The sequence below is a fragment of the Echiichthys vipera genome (assembly GCF_963691815.1).
Source record: "Echiichthys vipera genome assembly, chromosome: 23".
Taxonomy (NCBI): Eukaryota; Metazoa; Chordata; class Actinopteri; order Perciformes; family Trachinidae; genus Echiichthys; species Echiichthys vipera.
In genome coordinates, this window is record NC_139848.1 from 6,308,898 (window position 1) to 6,323,133 (window position 14,236).

At 43.3% G+C, this 14,236-nt stretch overlaps 5 protein-coding genes across 5 annotated transcripts; 1 reads left to right on the forward strand and 4 right to left on the reverse strand.

Moving 5' to 3' along the window:
- Positions 1-473: 473 nt before the first annotated feature.
- LOC310964740 (gamma-crystallin M2-like) lies at positions 474-1,634 on the reverse strand (the record flags this gene model as incomplete). Its single annotated transcript, XM_083937999.1, has 3 exons — positions 474-749; positions 1,164-1,406; positions 1,617-1,634. The coding sequence occupies 3 exons, from the start codon at positions 1,632-1,634 to the stop codon at positions 474-476; spliced, it is 537 nt and encodes a 178-aa protein (XP_083794125.1).
- Positions 1,635-2,325: 691 nt separating this feature from the next.
- On the reverse strand, positions 2,326-4,638 carry LOC310964741 (gamma-crystallin S-1-like; the record flags this gene model as incomplete). Its single annotated transcript, XM_083938000.1, has 4 exons — positions 2,326-2,598; positions 2,937-3,179; positions 3,277-3,347; positions 4,584-4,638. 4 exons carry the CDS (start codon positions 4,636-4,638, stop codon positions 2,326-2,328), a joined length of 642 nt encoding a protein of 213 aa, XP_083794126.1.
- Positions 4,639-5,534: 896 nt separating this feature from the next.
- LOC310964742 (gamma-crystallin M2-like) lies at positions 5,535-6,775 on the reverse strand (the record flags this gene model as incomplete). The annotated part of the gene is made up of 3 exons (XM_083938001.1): positions 5,535-5,810; positions 6,433-6,675; positions 6,767-6,775. The coding sequence occupies 3 exons, from the start codon at positions 6,773-6,775 to the stop codon at positions 5,535-5,537; spliced, it is 528 nt and encodes a 175-aa protein (XP_083794127.1).
- A 2,594-nt stretch (positions 6,776-9,369) lies between these two features.
- On the reverse strand, positions 9,370-10,792 carry LOC310964616 (gamma-crystallin M3-like; the record flags this gene model as incomplete). The annotated part of the gene is made up of 3 exons (XM_083937807.1): positions 9,370-9,648; positions 10,429-10,677; positions 10,778-10,792. The coding sequence occupies 3 exons, from the start codon at positions 10,790-10,792 to the stop codon at positions 9,370-9,372; spliced, it is 543 nt and encodes a 180-aa protein (XP_083793933.1).
- Positions 10,793-11,419: 627 nt separating this feature from the next.
- On the forward strand, positions 11,420-12,248 carry LOC310964743 (gamma-crystallin M3-like; the record flags this gene model as incomplete). The annotated part of the gene is made up of 3 exons (XM_083938002.1): positions 11,420-11,428; positions 11,561-11,842; positions 11,970-12,248. 3 exons carry the CDS (start codon positions 11,420-11,422, stop codon positions 12,246-12,248), a joined length of 570 nt encoding a protein of 189 aa, XP_083794128.1.
- Positions 12,249-14,236: the final 1,988 nt, after the last annotated feature.

A 14,236-nucleotide genomic window follows, 5' to 3' on the forward strand; every position in this document is an offset into this window, starting at 1 on the left:
TCTCCACACTGGCCTGGGAACGCCTCGGGATCCCCCAGTTAGAGCTGGTTAATGTGGCCCGGGAAAGGGAAGTTTGGGGTCCCCTGCTAAAGCTGCTGCCCCCCGAGACCCGACCCCGGATAAGAGGCTGAAGATGAGATGAGATGAGGTGAAATATGGAGTAGATATTCCTGTGCACCGGAGGATGGGTCATAATGTTTTTGGTGACTTCCTGATCTTTATGTCCAGCACCATTAGCAGGTTTCTACTTGTTTCTACATATAGAGAAAGAATGGATATGAAATGTAATGGTCCTATAAGACTTTAACATACACTGTCACTTGATCTCTGAGCTGTCTTGTTTTTATTTCTTCCATTATGATTGTGTTATCACAACAAATACCATCATTCATATTCTGCTGCGGTTTGCATGCTTTTATTTGCAGCTGAGTTACGTTCAGGGTAAGGAGTGGGTGAAGGTGGAGAGATATGGTTTAAGGTGAGTCCACGGCACGTCTTATGGAGCCCACAGACGACTGCAGGGCGCCCCACTCTGTGTGCCGCCTGTACTCGCCCTTCTCCAGCAGGTACTGGCGTCCCCTGTAGTTGGGATGCTCGTAGAAGACCCAGATGCCGTCCTGGACGTGAGCCGAGTGAACGTCACGGTAGCGCCAGCGGTCCATCAGGTTGGGCAGGTCCTCGCTGAACTCCATCATCTGGCCGCTGAAGTCCGGACGTTCGTAGATGCGGATTTTGTGCACGCTAGAAGGCTTGAAAATCAAAGAAGACAAATATTAGGTGTCAGGCAGTGAGCTTTAGAGGTGCTGGTGTGCAGCTGCTCCCCTGTCTCCAGTCGATATGCTCAACTAAGCTAAGCTACAAAAATGTTACCATTGACCCCGGTCTCCCCTACTAGACTACAACTGGGCTGTTTTGTGAGAGTGAGGGATAAAATATGCAATGAAAGGGCACATTAATATGTCATGTTAGTATGGTATTACCCACAGTTGAACTGCTATTAGTGGGTGAAACATACTGGAACCCTGCTGAGAGTCTATATACACATGTAATAACCAACTTCCTGCTATTTCATAGGTTCATAAACACCTGACAAAAACAATATCAAGTGTAAAAACACACACTATATGCTTGGCTGGAGTTCAAAGCTATTTCCCAGGACTTACATGTCTGATAAGCCGGCAGGAGCGGATGGTGTCGTTGAAGCCGTTCCAGCTCTGGTAGCTGGGGTACTCCCCTCTCATCAGGACGTACTGGTAGCCCAAGTATTGGGGTCTCTCATAGATGACCCAGGACCCGCCCTCCACCCGGATGGAGTTACAGCGCTGGAAGTGAGCGCTGAGCTCAGGACAGTCACTGCTGCATTCAAAGTGATGACCCTTGAAGTTCTTGTCCTCGTAGAAGTAGATCTGCACGCAGGACCCACCTGTTAGACTAGCTTACAGATGTAACACCACTAAAGCTAAGAAATAGATTAATATGCATTTTTCAAAGTTAATTTTTAGATAATTTTTCAAACTCAAATACAAATAAATATATTTTTGAAAGATACATACGACCATCTATCAGTTAGCATGGGGTGCATCATGGTATTTTTGAATTACCGTACAGACACTCACCTTCCCCGTGTGCTCCATAGTCACCTTACTGCAGGTTCCTCCCCACCCTATCAAGTCAAAGCCCCTCGATCAGTCTGCATTACCGATGGTCCACTTTCATATAAAGGTTGATGAAATGCAGCGTCAGTGGAGCTATTGTCATTCAAATGAGCTCTCCATTAACTTTGGCACATTAGCTGATGCTGCAATTGTTTTAAAGTACGTGACCTCCGTTTGATTGTTTCTGTAGAGATGCAGAAAATGGGACTGGATGCTGTCACTGTGTTTAACTATTTCACGCTTTAAATATTCAATACATAATGTTTATGATCACTTATACAACATTGGTTACATTTTGAATTTTGAAACATATTCTGTGAGCATGTGCAGTATCTTATGGTCATGAAATGTGTGCTTTATTTTGAATTTTTCCATTCGATTGTATAATTCTTGTGACGTGTAATCCCTGCAACGTATAGAATATATATTCAGAGTTATAACGAATGCAACATCCTAGTTAGCGTTATGTAAATGTGCCTGTATTTGAGTGGCAGAACAAACGCCTCATTGTGTGTTTCAGTCATGAAACATGTCTGAAACACTAAATATGCACCATCAAATATGTTTAACAATGATTTTTTTTATATAAACAATGAACACGATTGTATCATTTTGGTTCATGACTTTATTTTTCAGGCTGCATGTTCAGCCTTTTCCAAAGATGACTTGGCTAGCGTTCTTTAACCTGGCGGATGGATCCGACAGTGGGCTGCACGCCCCCCCACTCAGCGTACCGCCTGTACTCGCCCCTCTCCAGCAGGTACTGCCGCCCCCTGTAGTTGGGATGCTCGTAGAAGATCCAGGTGCCTTCGAACACCTTGCAGGAGTGAACCTCGCGGCTCAGCCAGCGCTCGTGGAAGGCGGGCATGTTGTCTACCAACTCCATGGACTGGCCTTCAAAGCTGGGCTTCTCCCAGACCTTCAGCCTCCACGAGTTCCCCACCTGGAAGGAAGACGATGAAGGACACTGGATATTTGCAACAAATTAAAGAACCCATAATGTAAAAAGCGAGATTTCCATGTCTGTTGTATTTTTATATATAAAGCAGGTCGAGGTGCTACATAAGTGCTGCGACTGTATCAAAATGCTCTACAAGAAAATGCACACAGCCCGTATTCAGTGCCTTTCAATGAGCCGCCAGGACTTCCTGTACAGCTGTGATGTCACGACTATACTACAGTATATATAGGTAAAGTACTGTGATTCCCCAGACGCAGAGAGAAAACCCAAAATACCAGTGTGAGCCTGAAAATGAGCATAATATGGGACCTTTGACTTACGTTCCTTATAATGCGACAGGACCTGATGGTGTCGTTGATGCCCCTCCAGCCCTGGTAGTGGGGGTACTCTCCCGGGCTCAGAACGTACTGGTAGCCCATGTAGTTTGGTCTCTCGTAGATTACCCAGAATCCTCCCTCCACTCTGATGGAGTTGCAGCGGCTGAGGTACGCGTGCACGTCGCTGGAGTCATTTTCGCACTCGTGGAATCGACCCTGGAAGTCTCTGTCCTCGTAGAAGATGATCTGGGAAAGAACATGCAAACAAAATATTACATTTCTATATACATACAAAAACAACAACTATATAAGTGTTATACTACATTAAATATGTGAAATGCACCTTCTCCATAGTTAATATCAATAGGTTTGGTGTGAAATATAAAACCTTTAAGCAGCCACCTCCAATATTCTCTTTATACAGAAGAAGAACAATAAAACCAAGCACATGGTTCGCTTTGTGTGATCTGGATTATTCAATCAGCGGTTCAAATATTTATCCAGGCTTATCACATTGTTCTGAAGCAGTGACTGCCGTTTCCCTAAACAATGCAACGCAAAGTGCAAAGCATCCCAAAGCCACTGGATGCAGCAAAGCGTGCTGACAAAAACAAGGGCACTGCAGGACATCTGGTCTGATACGGACGCTTTGAGCTGAGTCAGTGACACCGCAGGAAGGCTCCAGAGACTTTACAGGAGACACCAGCTAGGATTATATATATATATATATATATAAATATATGTTATACTGATTCATATTAAGCAAGGTGCCGTTTTGACCTTGATGTTTTAGTTTAATGCTTTTAGAAGAATTAGAAGAATTATTTTATTAATCCCGCAACGGGGAGATTTGATTTTTTCACTCTGTTATTATTCATGTTACACACACACAGGCCCCAAATACACACACATGCACAGACAGGACCTATATACATGCAATTAATGGAGAGATGTTAGAGCGAGGGGGCTGCCAGTGACCGGCGCCCCCCGAGCAGTTGGGGGTTCGTTCCTTGCTCAACAGCACCTCGATAGTGCCCAGGAGATGAACTGGCACCTCTCCAGCCACCAGTCCCCACTCCATTCATGGTCCACACAGGGACTCGGACCGACAACCCTCCGGTTCCCAGCCGAGTCACCTATGGACTGAGCTACTGCCGCCCCTAGTTTGAGTTTTCATGTGTATTATGGAACTAGTACTCAATAATACGATTGCTTTTTCATTACAAAGTATTACCCAGAAAAACAGATATGCATGGTCCCTGCAGGACGAACCTAAGGTATTGAGTGACCTCAGAGGAAGAATTATTTTCAGTTTGGACATTTCATACCCTTTATCCTGCACCACCCTCAGGGAAAATCTTACGTCTTTACAACTGGTAAAGGGCAAAAGTACTGCAGTGAAATCCCCTGTGTGCTGTTAATTTTGTACAATTTCATAGTGCGGAGTGAAATAAACACTGCAGCTTTCATATCATCTCAGCTCATTTTAAGGTTCATACTTGTTTTTTGTATTTTGGGTTTCTACTAGAACATGTTTGCCTGCTTTAATGTTAAAAAAACACATTTTTCTCCTGCTGTCTGCCTGAAACGCTCCGTTTTAGCGCCTGTCTCTTTAAGACCCCCTCATGAAAAAGCCAAGTCTGCTCTGACTGGTTCGTGTTTTTCTGGTTCTTCCACATCGCACTCTGTGTCTCTGCATCGTCATTGCAGCCGGGGAATGACCGTAACATCACTGTAGCAGCACTTTCTACATATATAAAGTTTATTTGTGACATCCCAACCGTACAGAAGTCCTGACGGCTCGTTCAAAGACTCAGTTTCTGAATACAGGCTGTGTGGATTGAACATTTCGATACGTTCACAGTACTTATAAAGCACCTCGACCTTTCATTTCACTTTTCACAATATGGGACCTTTAACTAAGGACAGCATATAGACACTATATACACTGTATGTGCGCTCTTAGCTGCAGGGAGCCAAGGCATATTTGAATCACTGTTCTGCTGCATTCCTCTTTCTGTAAAGTTATCCAAATCATTGAGATGAGGTGGTGTTTAGGATGAAAGCCTTGGTGAGACGTAGCCAGTTAGATATTTTATGAATGTATTATCTCGAGTTATCAAACACATATCTCATCACCACGATACAATTCACTTTCTTAGGCCTCTAACTACCTTTCTCCGCTGTCCTTTTTCCCTCTTTCTATGGAGATTGAGGGGAAGGCCTTCATGAGACATTTAGAGGATCACTCCAACTATTTTACTGTTCAATGTCAATCTCCTAGTTTGAGATTGGAGACTGGACTTTATACCAGGAAGTGTGTGTTACAAACTGGGGGTGACCTGCATTATGGGAGGACTAAAAGCATCTTTTCTTTATCTTTAATCTCTCGTAAGTCCCCCCAAATCATCATCTCTGTTGTGATTATGAGAAAACAATATTTTCTCTAATAAGTATCAAATGACGAGATCAATTATGTCTTTGTAATTGCAAACCAGAAAATCCACGAGAACACTCAGACTTTGCTTCTCATTTATTGTTGGTGTTGTGCGAATGAGGGCATCTGCAGGGGTCTTGAATCACCTAAGAGCCGAGGTCCGGTTAAAACTCTGTGATCCTGCGGAAGGAGCCGACACCAGGCGAGGCGGCCCCCCAGTCGCCGTGCTGCCGGTACTCGCCTCGCTCCAGGAGGTACTGGTGCCCCCTGTAGTTGGGCAGGTCGTAGAACACCCAGGCTCCATCGGTCACCACGCAGGAGTACGCCTCGCGCAGCTTGTAGGCATCGTACACTGAAGGGCAGTCATCAGAGCACTCCACCATCTGCCCTCCGAAGTCTGGCCTCTCGTACAGCTTCAGCTTCCACGCGCTGCCATAAGCCTGAAAACACGAGACAAATGCTATGAAATGAAGGCTTTGACACATTTGTGGCATTGACATTTTTAAGAAATCTTAGTTTACAGTTACAATAAGGCTCTTTAAAGCTGCATTAATGACGGTCTTTACTCTTGGTTCGCTTACACGTTTGCATGTTGTGGCTAATGTGTTAGCAAACTATTGAAAGTGTTCCCAACTAGCAGACGTTTGGAGTCGTGTTTCTTTAATTTACGTCCATTATTCACTCTCCTTTGACACTTTATATAGTTTCCAGATGCTCCTGACAAAAAGAAGATCTGGCTCCTTAGCTGTTATGTGCTCCAGCACCATCACCAGCCAGTTATGTGTCCCTCTGTCTGTTTTGGATGCTGGACGGCTAGCAGTTGATCTGGTATTGATTAGTGCAGTGTTACCATTTAGCCATGCTTTTCTCCAATAGCAACCTTTTGGCTAACCAATTAGCAAATTCCTGCCAAAAACCTTCACTATTGTCTGCTCGTTCTGTCTGTTGTGTTCACAGAGATCAGTCCGGTGCTGCTGTTCACTGCCCAAACACAATTTCACACCCTTTTCTACACCTTTACTAAAATCCTCTGTCGTATTTGACCTGAATGAGGAGTCTTACGTTCTTTATGCTGCGGCAGGATTTAACGTTTTCACTGAAGGCCATCCACTGCTGGCTGTCGGCATACTCCCCAGGGCTGAGGACGTACTGGAAACCCTTGTAGTTGGGTCTCTCATAGATCACCCACACGCCGCTCTCCACCCTGATGGAGTTGCAGCGGCCGAAGTAGGTGTGCAGGTCGATGCAGTCGCTGCTGCAGTTGTAGCAGCGACCCTGGAATTTCTTCTCCTCATAAAATGTGATCTACGGCAAAAAGAGGTTAAAACTTCAGTTGCAGAATGTGATTCTTTTCTGAACTTTCTAAAGCATCTAGCTGTAGTAGGTTTTATCTTACCTTCCCCATTTGGATGCACTGCGAACCTCATTCTTTGCTGCAGCCCCATCAAAGTATTTATCGATAAACAAAATGTGCAGAGTGTGGAGAGTCTTTGATGCCCAAATGAGGCAGATTTACATATCAGCAAAATGGCTTGGTGCTGTTTGATTTGCCTTTGTTCCAGTCTGATGATGACTCTGTATCAAACACATGCTGGAACAGTGAAGGCATAGGGCCAGTGTCACGCCGCGATGGAGAGAAACCATTGTGCAATGTTAAACTATCATGTCTATTCTCAGGACAGATGCTACAACTTTGAACCATAAGATAACTCCTTTATCTTTATTTGTCATTGCTTTCCATCCTTAAGGGTGTGTTTAAATCACTCCCTAAGCTTCAGACGGTTGGTTCTGCTTTAGATACATTTATTACTATTATTTAATGTGTGTCATGTCACTTTGATCTTGGGGTGCATGCCATTTTGTGGTAAATATCTACAATTTTGGTTGTAACCACGACATGTTGTCAGGGAGAGTCGGCTGAAAATCGTGCAGTTTTAATGTTCACATCGACCCAAATCTCTACTTGCAGAGATGAATTCACTGTCCAAAAACACCACCGCAGTTTTTGAATTAGACTTTATAGCTAAGTGTCATGAACAAAAGACAATTTATAAGGTTATTTTCAATTCCCAAGAGACCAGGTTTCATGATCAAATGGGAATTTTTGCACCAAATGTGTGTTATGATTTTGTATTTGTTGCGCTCCTAAAAGAAAGTAGAGCCAGTATTAGCTCATCACAGACATGTTGGTATTGGCGTATATGCTGTCGGAAATGTACCGATATGAAAATGGAGAAAAGGACGCTTGGAGTGATTTAGAAATATTGTTGTAGTTACGTAGTTCTTTATAAAGGGTCAGCAATTAACCTTCAAAATACTGAACACACAGTACTTATGTTGATTAAGCTATTCATTCTCAGTGTTCATTTCTAGAATTTGTTGACAATGTTGCATACATAATGTTTAATATTTTTTCATTTTTTAATCTGTGTTAGAAAGCAGCCATCTGAATCCCTTTGCAGAGTCATATCAGTGCACAATCCACATTGATAAGGTCTATTTTCATTCTAGCTCAAAATATATTGGTCACTGTATCAGTAATGAGTGAATTTTCCACCTTTATAATTGGCATCCGTCTCAAAGATCCCATATTGCTTGGGTTCTAATCATAAGGTGCTAAATGTAATCCAAAGCTTTTGGTCATCAGGAACGGTTTTGGCAGTAAAAGATCAAAATCCAGTTGATTCAAAGGTCCCCGATAAACATTAGAGGTTTAAAGCAACTAGTGAATCTGGAGTCATTATATGAATGTGTCATAGTTGTACGTTTTCTGACTACTTTTACTATTCTACCTCACACTCGTATCTTCACTGTACTGTACATTTTTCACCATTTTGAACTGGGTCTAAATTGGTTCTTTTGCTGCTCATACAAAATTCAAGCAATCTTCAGCAAATGTAGTACCGAACATCTCTGGACCAATAAGCCAGAAACAGCATCCTCATCTGATTGTTTATGTTACATACAGTTTTGCCACAGCAGGAACCACATTTGGTGGACGTGTGTAAATATGATGTGTGAGCAATCATGACTGATTTGGAGCCATTTGGCCAATAGGTGGCATCCTCTATTTATAAAGAAAGGTATCTGTGCCTGTGCATGTATGTATGACTGTCCTTTACTTCACACTTGGTGAGTGTGTTGCTGAGGACCCAAGGGAGTGCAGTATCGAGTGTGAAGTCAGCAGGTTGGTTCTCTAGGGCAGGGGTGTCAAAGTGATCCAGTAAAGGGCCGTGTGGCTGCAGGTTTTCATTCCAACCAAGCAACAACACACCTGACTCGACTTACTCAATCACCTGAACTGTCTTCACACAGTTGATTTGTTGGACCAGGTGTGTTTTTGATTGGTTGGAATGAAAACCTGCAGCCACACGGCCCTTTACTGGATCACTTTGACACCCTTGCTCTAGGGACATGTTTCTAACCCAACAGGCACACGCTCCAATCAGGCACACAACCTTGGGACCATTGGCCCATTTTGAAGAAAAAGGTACGCGCTATGAAAGTCCACGCCCAAATGAGGCAGTGCATTTATATCTTTAAAAGTCAAGAACAAACCCTTTGAATGCTATCAATGTTTTATCAACCTACTTCTGTTTTTCAGTACTTTCAGCTCAACTTGGCGCTGTGTTAGAGGCTATTTTGAGAACTTGTTGGTGTGTTCAAGTTCTTGTAGGTCACTCGTCTGAGTCCAGAGTCAGCTGCTGAAGCTCGTTAACAAAGGAAATTATCTAATATATCTTTTTACAACCTTTCCGCTTGCTTATGGTTTCCCCTGCGGGCTTGATTTCATACCTCACTCTCTAATACTGAATGTCACAGCTTCCACAAACGTACCAGAAAGGAAGAACTTCATAACATGCTGACATGAAGAGTGAGTTAACAGCTAGAAGTCACTGTTCATTTAAAGAAATGGGTGTTTTGCACCAGAATGACAGGCAAGAATCAGAAACATTACATTTCAACTTTCTTTATTGTTTCCACCCACTACACTGAGAGTTAACAGGAGTCCATGATGCGCCTGATGGAGGTGAACCTTGACATGGTGCTCATACCCATATCTCTGAGGTTCCTGTACTCCCCTGGCCTCAGGTACATCATTTTGCCTCTGAAGTTGGGCTGCTCGAACATCAGCCAGTGGCCGTCCATCACGTTGCAGGACTGGCAGTCGGACATGCGGAAACGATCCATCATATTGTCACAGTCGTCCGACAGCTCGTGCATCTGGCCTCCGAAGTTCTCCTTCTCATAGATCCTCATTCTGAAGGGTCCCCTGTGCTGTAGATGAAGAAACATTTGGGGAATGACTGTGGACGTCTGAACTCAACATGGACCCGATCTTTAGATTTACACAGAGGTTTGACACTTGTGTGATGAGACCAAGAAGCGGAAGGCAGCGATTGGCTCGGGATCTCTAGGTAATGACCTCAAGGAACTAAAATGACAACACGACCATTCATTTGTGATAACGGCTGTTAAAATATAATTGCAGCGACAGCCAGTCATGACCGTAAAGTTATTGCGAAATTAATTTTGTGAAACTGGATGATGTTTAAAACTGAATTTTCACATTTGGGTTGTGCAAAAACCCTTTAGGACAGAAATATTTGAGCCTAATTCTGTCCAGAATCACTACACAGACAACTGGGATCGGAACAAACTGAGATTGTGAGACATATTCTGTACTCAACGTCCACTTGATAGTTTTCCCAGGAGCCTTTCAGCTGTATCTCACAGCCTACCTTAGTGAATTTGACCTGCAAAGGAGTTATCAGGTATAAAATTTGACACCTGTGCAGGTTTGTTGAAGAAGGTCGTGAGATACGGTCGAATGTTGGAAGTGGACCGTCAATTTAAAACATGTATTTTCAAAGTAGCCTCCCCTGCAAGCCTTTTGCATTTGTTCAACTTACACATTTGTGCTGTTGACCAACAGAAAAGCTGTTTTGAATGTACAAGGGTGTTTTTTCCAGATCAGCCTCTTTGGTTAGTAGTCTTTTTAAACCTGTGTTTTGTGAGGGGACTGGGCCCTAACGCAGCCGGGCGTGATACACCTACCATGGGGATCAAGCGACTGGACCTGATGCAGTCGCTCATACTCATTCCCATCAGGCGCTGGTTGTCTGGATACTCGCCCCTCCTCACCAGCATCTGATGACCCATGAAGTTGGGCTTCTCATAGACCATGAAGAGGCCACTCTCCACCCTGCAGGAGTTACACCTGCTCAGGTAGGAGGTGAGCTCAGGGCAGTCACTGCTGGTCTCATAGGAGCGACCCTGGAAGTTGCGGTCCTCATAGAAAATGATCTACAAAAACAAAACAATGTGACTTGATTAACATTTTGTCTGTGAATTTTCATCTGAAATCATATTAATGTCATTGTGTCTTTTTGAAAGTTCCACTTACCCTCCCCATGGCCATGATATCGGTGGGCTATTCTCAGATGTACTGCTTCAACGTCGACCCTTTTCCCTTTTTATACATTGCACAGCCGTAGCGTTTCCACATGGCTTGTGCTGAAACCTCTGAGTCATCACTCTATATTGTGGCACAATGCAGCCCTATAGGGCGGCAGACTTCAATGTATGTCAGAATCTACAATAGTCATTGTGAATATTGGGGTTTTTATACGTGCTTCCAGAAACTTTAATGAGTTAATTCACTCACAATCTCTTCTGTTCGAATGTATTCGGTGTGAACATCAGATGTGAACATTAGGCTAAACTTTATGTTTATACAGGCATTTAACAAACACCACAAAACACATATTTGGCCTTGTAGCAGTTTAAAAGTAAGAATGCTATTAATAAAGCATCCTTTTAAGGAAAGTTTGTTTTCTGTTCTGACCTGATTTGACCTCTAAAACTACATTCACTATCCAATAATAACTATTGAGGTGTACAGTAGAAAAAATCAATGCAGGGCCACGTGAACCTCGTGATGAGTCATGATGTTTCACACAAAAGTGCGCAAGGTGGTCTGCAGCTGTTAGTCTATATAAAAGTGGCACTGGGGTTGGCATCATTTGCAAAAGCGAGAAGCGTCACCATGGCTAGGGTAATATTTATAAGATGTTTCTATCATGTAGGAAAACCTAGTGCAGGAGAAGTAGTAATGAGTTGATCAATAGTTTACAGATAGATTGTTGTGCAAGGCTTCAGTTGTGAAGTGTTTTCACCTACGACTAAGTTTCCTGTATGTTTTCTGTTGCAGATTATTTTCTATGAGGACAGGAACTTCCAGGGTCGCTCCTATGAGTGCAGCAGTGACTGCTCTGACATCCACATGCACCTGAACCGCTGCAACTCCTGCAGGGTCGAAAATGGGTGCTTCGTGGCGTACGACCGCCCCAACTTCATGGGTAATCAGGTCTTCTTGAAGAGGGGGGAGTACTCAGACTTCCAGCGCATGGGGAGCATGACTGGCATGGGCATGATGGATACCGTCCGCTCCTGTCGCATGATCCCCACGGTAAGACAATTTGGTAGTTTTGGTTTCCACCGACAGTCCAACGGCGTGTTACATGACGCATGTTAAGAGCAAGAAAGGTCATCTAGAAACTGACGAACTGATATCATGTCTGGCCTTCCTCCAACAGCACAGGGGGCAGTTCAGGATAAAGGTCTTTGAAAGGGAGAACTACGGAGGTCAGAGTCACGAGCTGATGGACGACTGCGAGTCTCTCCAGGATCGTTACTCGATGTCCGACTGCCAGTCCTGCAGCGTGATGGACGGCCACTGGCTGATGTTCGAGCAGCCCAACTTCAGAGGCAGGATGATGTACGTGAGGCCAGGAGAGTACAGGAACCTCCGGGACTCAGGAGCGAGCAACGTATCGAGAATCAGCTCCATCAGGCGCATCTTGGATATGTGCTGATTGTCATTCAATTACAGAAACTTTGGGTGAACAATAAAAATCATATTTTAAAGTAGCTCTCTGTCGTTCTATGGTTTTCTTTCATTTGTCCCCACTAGAGGTCAGGAAACACTGAATTTTTGATCCATATTTATCTTATTTCAGTACATTCAGTATATAAATGTTTTCATTTAGTCATTATTCCACACTGGAAATACTTTTTTTAAATTACATTGTTACTAGGAAGTGCTATGTACAGTATATATCATGCCAATTCCTCATCAGTCAACTCATCATATATCCCCCCCCCCCCATCATTATTGCATCTGCTCCTTATTCCACACATAATATGAAGGTATTACTTAGACTATCCATTGTAAACATTTATTACATTACAGCATTGCAGAACAACTTCCTGGTTCAACTTTGACTACATCCCTTATGGTCATAATTAAAACGGCAATGTGTACAATGTTATAACATTTGGATGGCATTTAGTAAATATTATAATAAGGCATGTTTGGGCTTTTGTTTCAATGTCGTGCGCATGTGTCCATGAGGGTCTGTGTGACGCAAATGCCATCATTAGATGAGTAGACATCCCTGCACCGTCAATTTATTTATATCAATGCATAATTGGTGGCAAAGGGATCTACTGTGCATGTGCACAACGTGTCCTCCAAGTGAATAGTGTGAACAGAACTACTAGGCATTCGTCGTGTCCGCAGTTGTCGTGTCCGCAGTTGTGTCCGTTTGGGTCACACTTGATAATGCGCTTCCTTCGGTCCTCAGCAACACACATGCCAAGTGTGAAGTCGATCGGATGAAGAGTTGTCGAGAAAATCAGCGGACAGACAGACACTCCTTCCATTTCAGTGCGGCAGGAGTCTGAATCTGTTCTGAGCATATATTAGTGATTTAATAGGGAATTAAATTTTGCACAAGTGGACATTTGGCCTCATGGTGACCCAGGACAAAAGATAAGCAGAATAAAAAAAGATATGTGGATTCTTCTTTTGTGCACCAATGAGCTGTTTTGCACAGTGAGATCCAACTGAAACGTGTCTGTCTGTCCTTTGATTTCCCCCGGCAACCGTTCATCCCATCAACTTTACACTTGCCGGGTGTATCGATGAGGACCCAACGAAGTGCAGTGTCACATGCAAGCTCTGGAGATTTAAGGGACATATTTTTAAGCAGTGTGTTATGCAGAACACAGAACTGCATGCTGGGTACAGCTCGCTCTCACTGCAGTATATTCAAGGACAGATGAAGAAAGAGGGACTGGATATGTTTCAGTGTAGCACACTCATTTCAAAACACCAGAAATGTAATTTTCCGAATGAACGCTTCTGTTCCCAGAAATAGCATGGTTGCAAATAGCTAGCTGTTAGCAAATGACGCATACACTCGACCATTGTTGTTTGGATGAGAGGGTCCGGAGAAAGCTGCAAGCAGCACCACTGGAGGCCAAGCAATCGGTCCGTTCTGAACGAGCACTGCAGTAGTTGTGAACATTTGACAGTAATTACAGGATAGAGGAACAAACATGTCTCCTAGTGAGGAACACTGTGTTTACTTCTTTTTTTTTTACTTTTGTGTTAAAACCATTTAAATGATTGTGACACGGACAAAAGTATATGATAAAGTTAGTGAATCGTAGCATTAGCCACCATGAGCTAATGTTCGTACCAGACCAAGTAAGGTTGTAGCAGCAGGATCCTGAACTGAGCAGTGATGCGTTTTATTTCTTAGGAGTTTTGTAAAAAGGAGAATTCTGTAGTTTCTGCTTTCAAAAGCTTCATATTTTAGCTTTACGTAAAAACATTCACTTTAATCTTGCATCCGTCTACAGGTCAATGTGTTGTCCGCATGTCCAATAATGAAAATGATGGCACAAAAACACAAAAGTAATGCAATAACTGGACTTTGCTTTGTCACTGTGAAATCTGCACCACTACTGTTTAATCTGGCCACAGCATTGATGTATAATGCAGTAGGGACTTCCA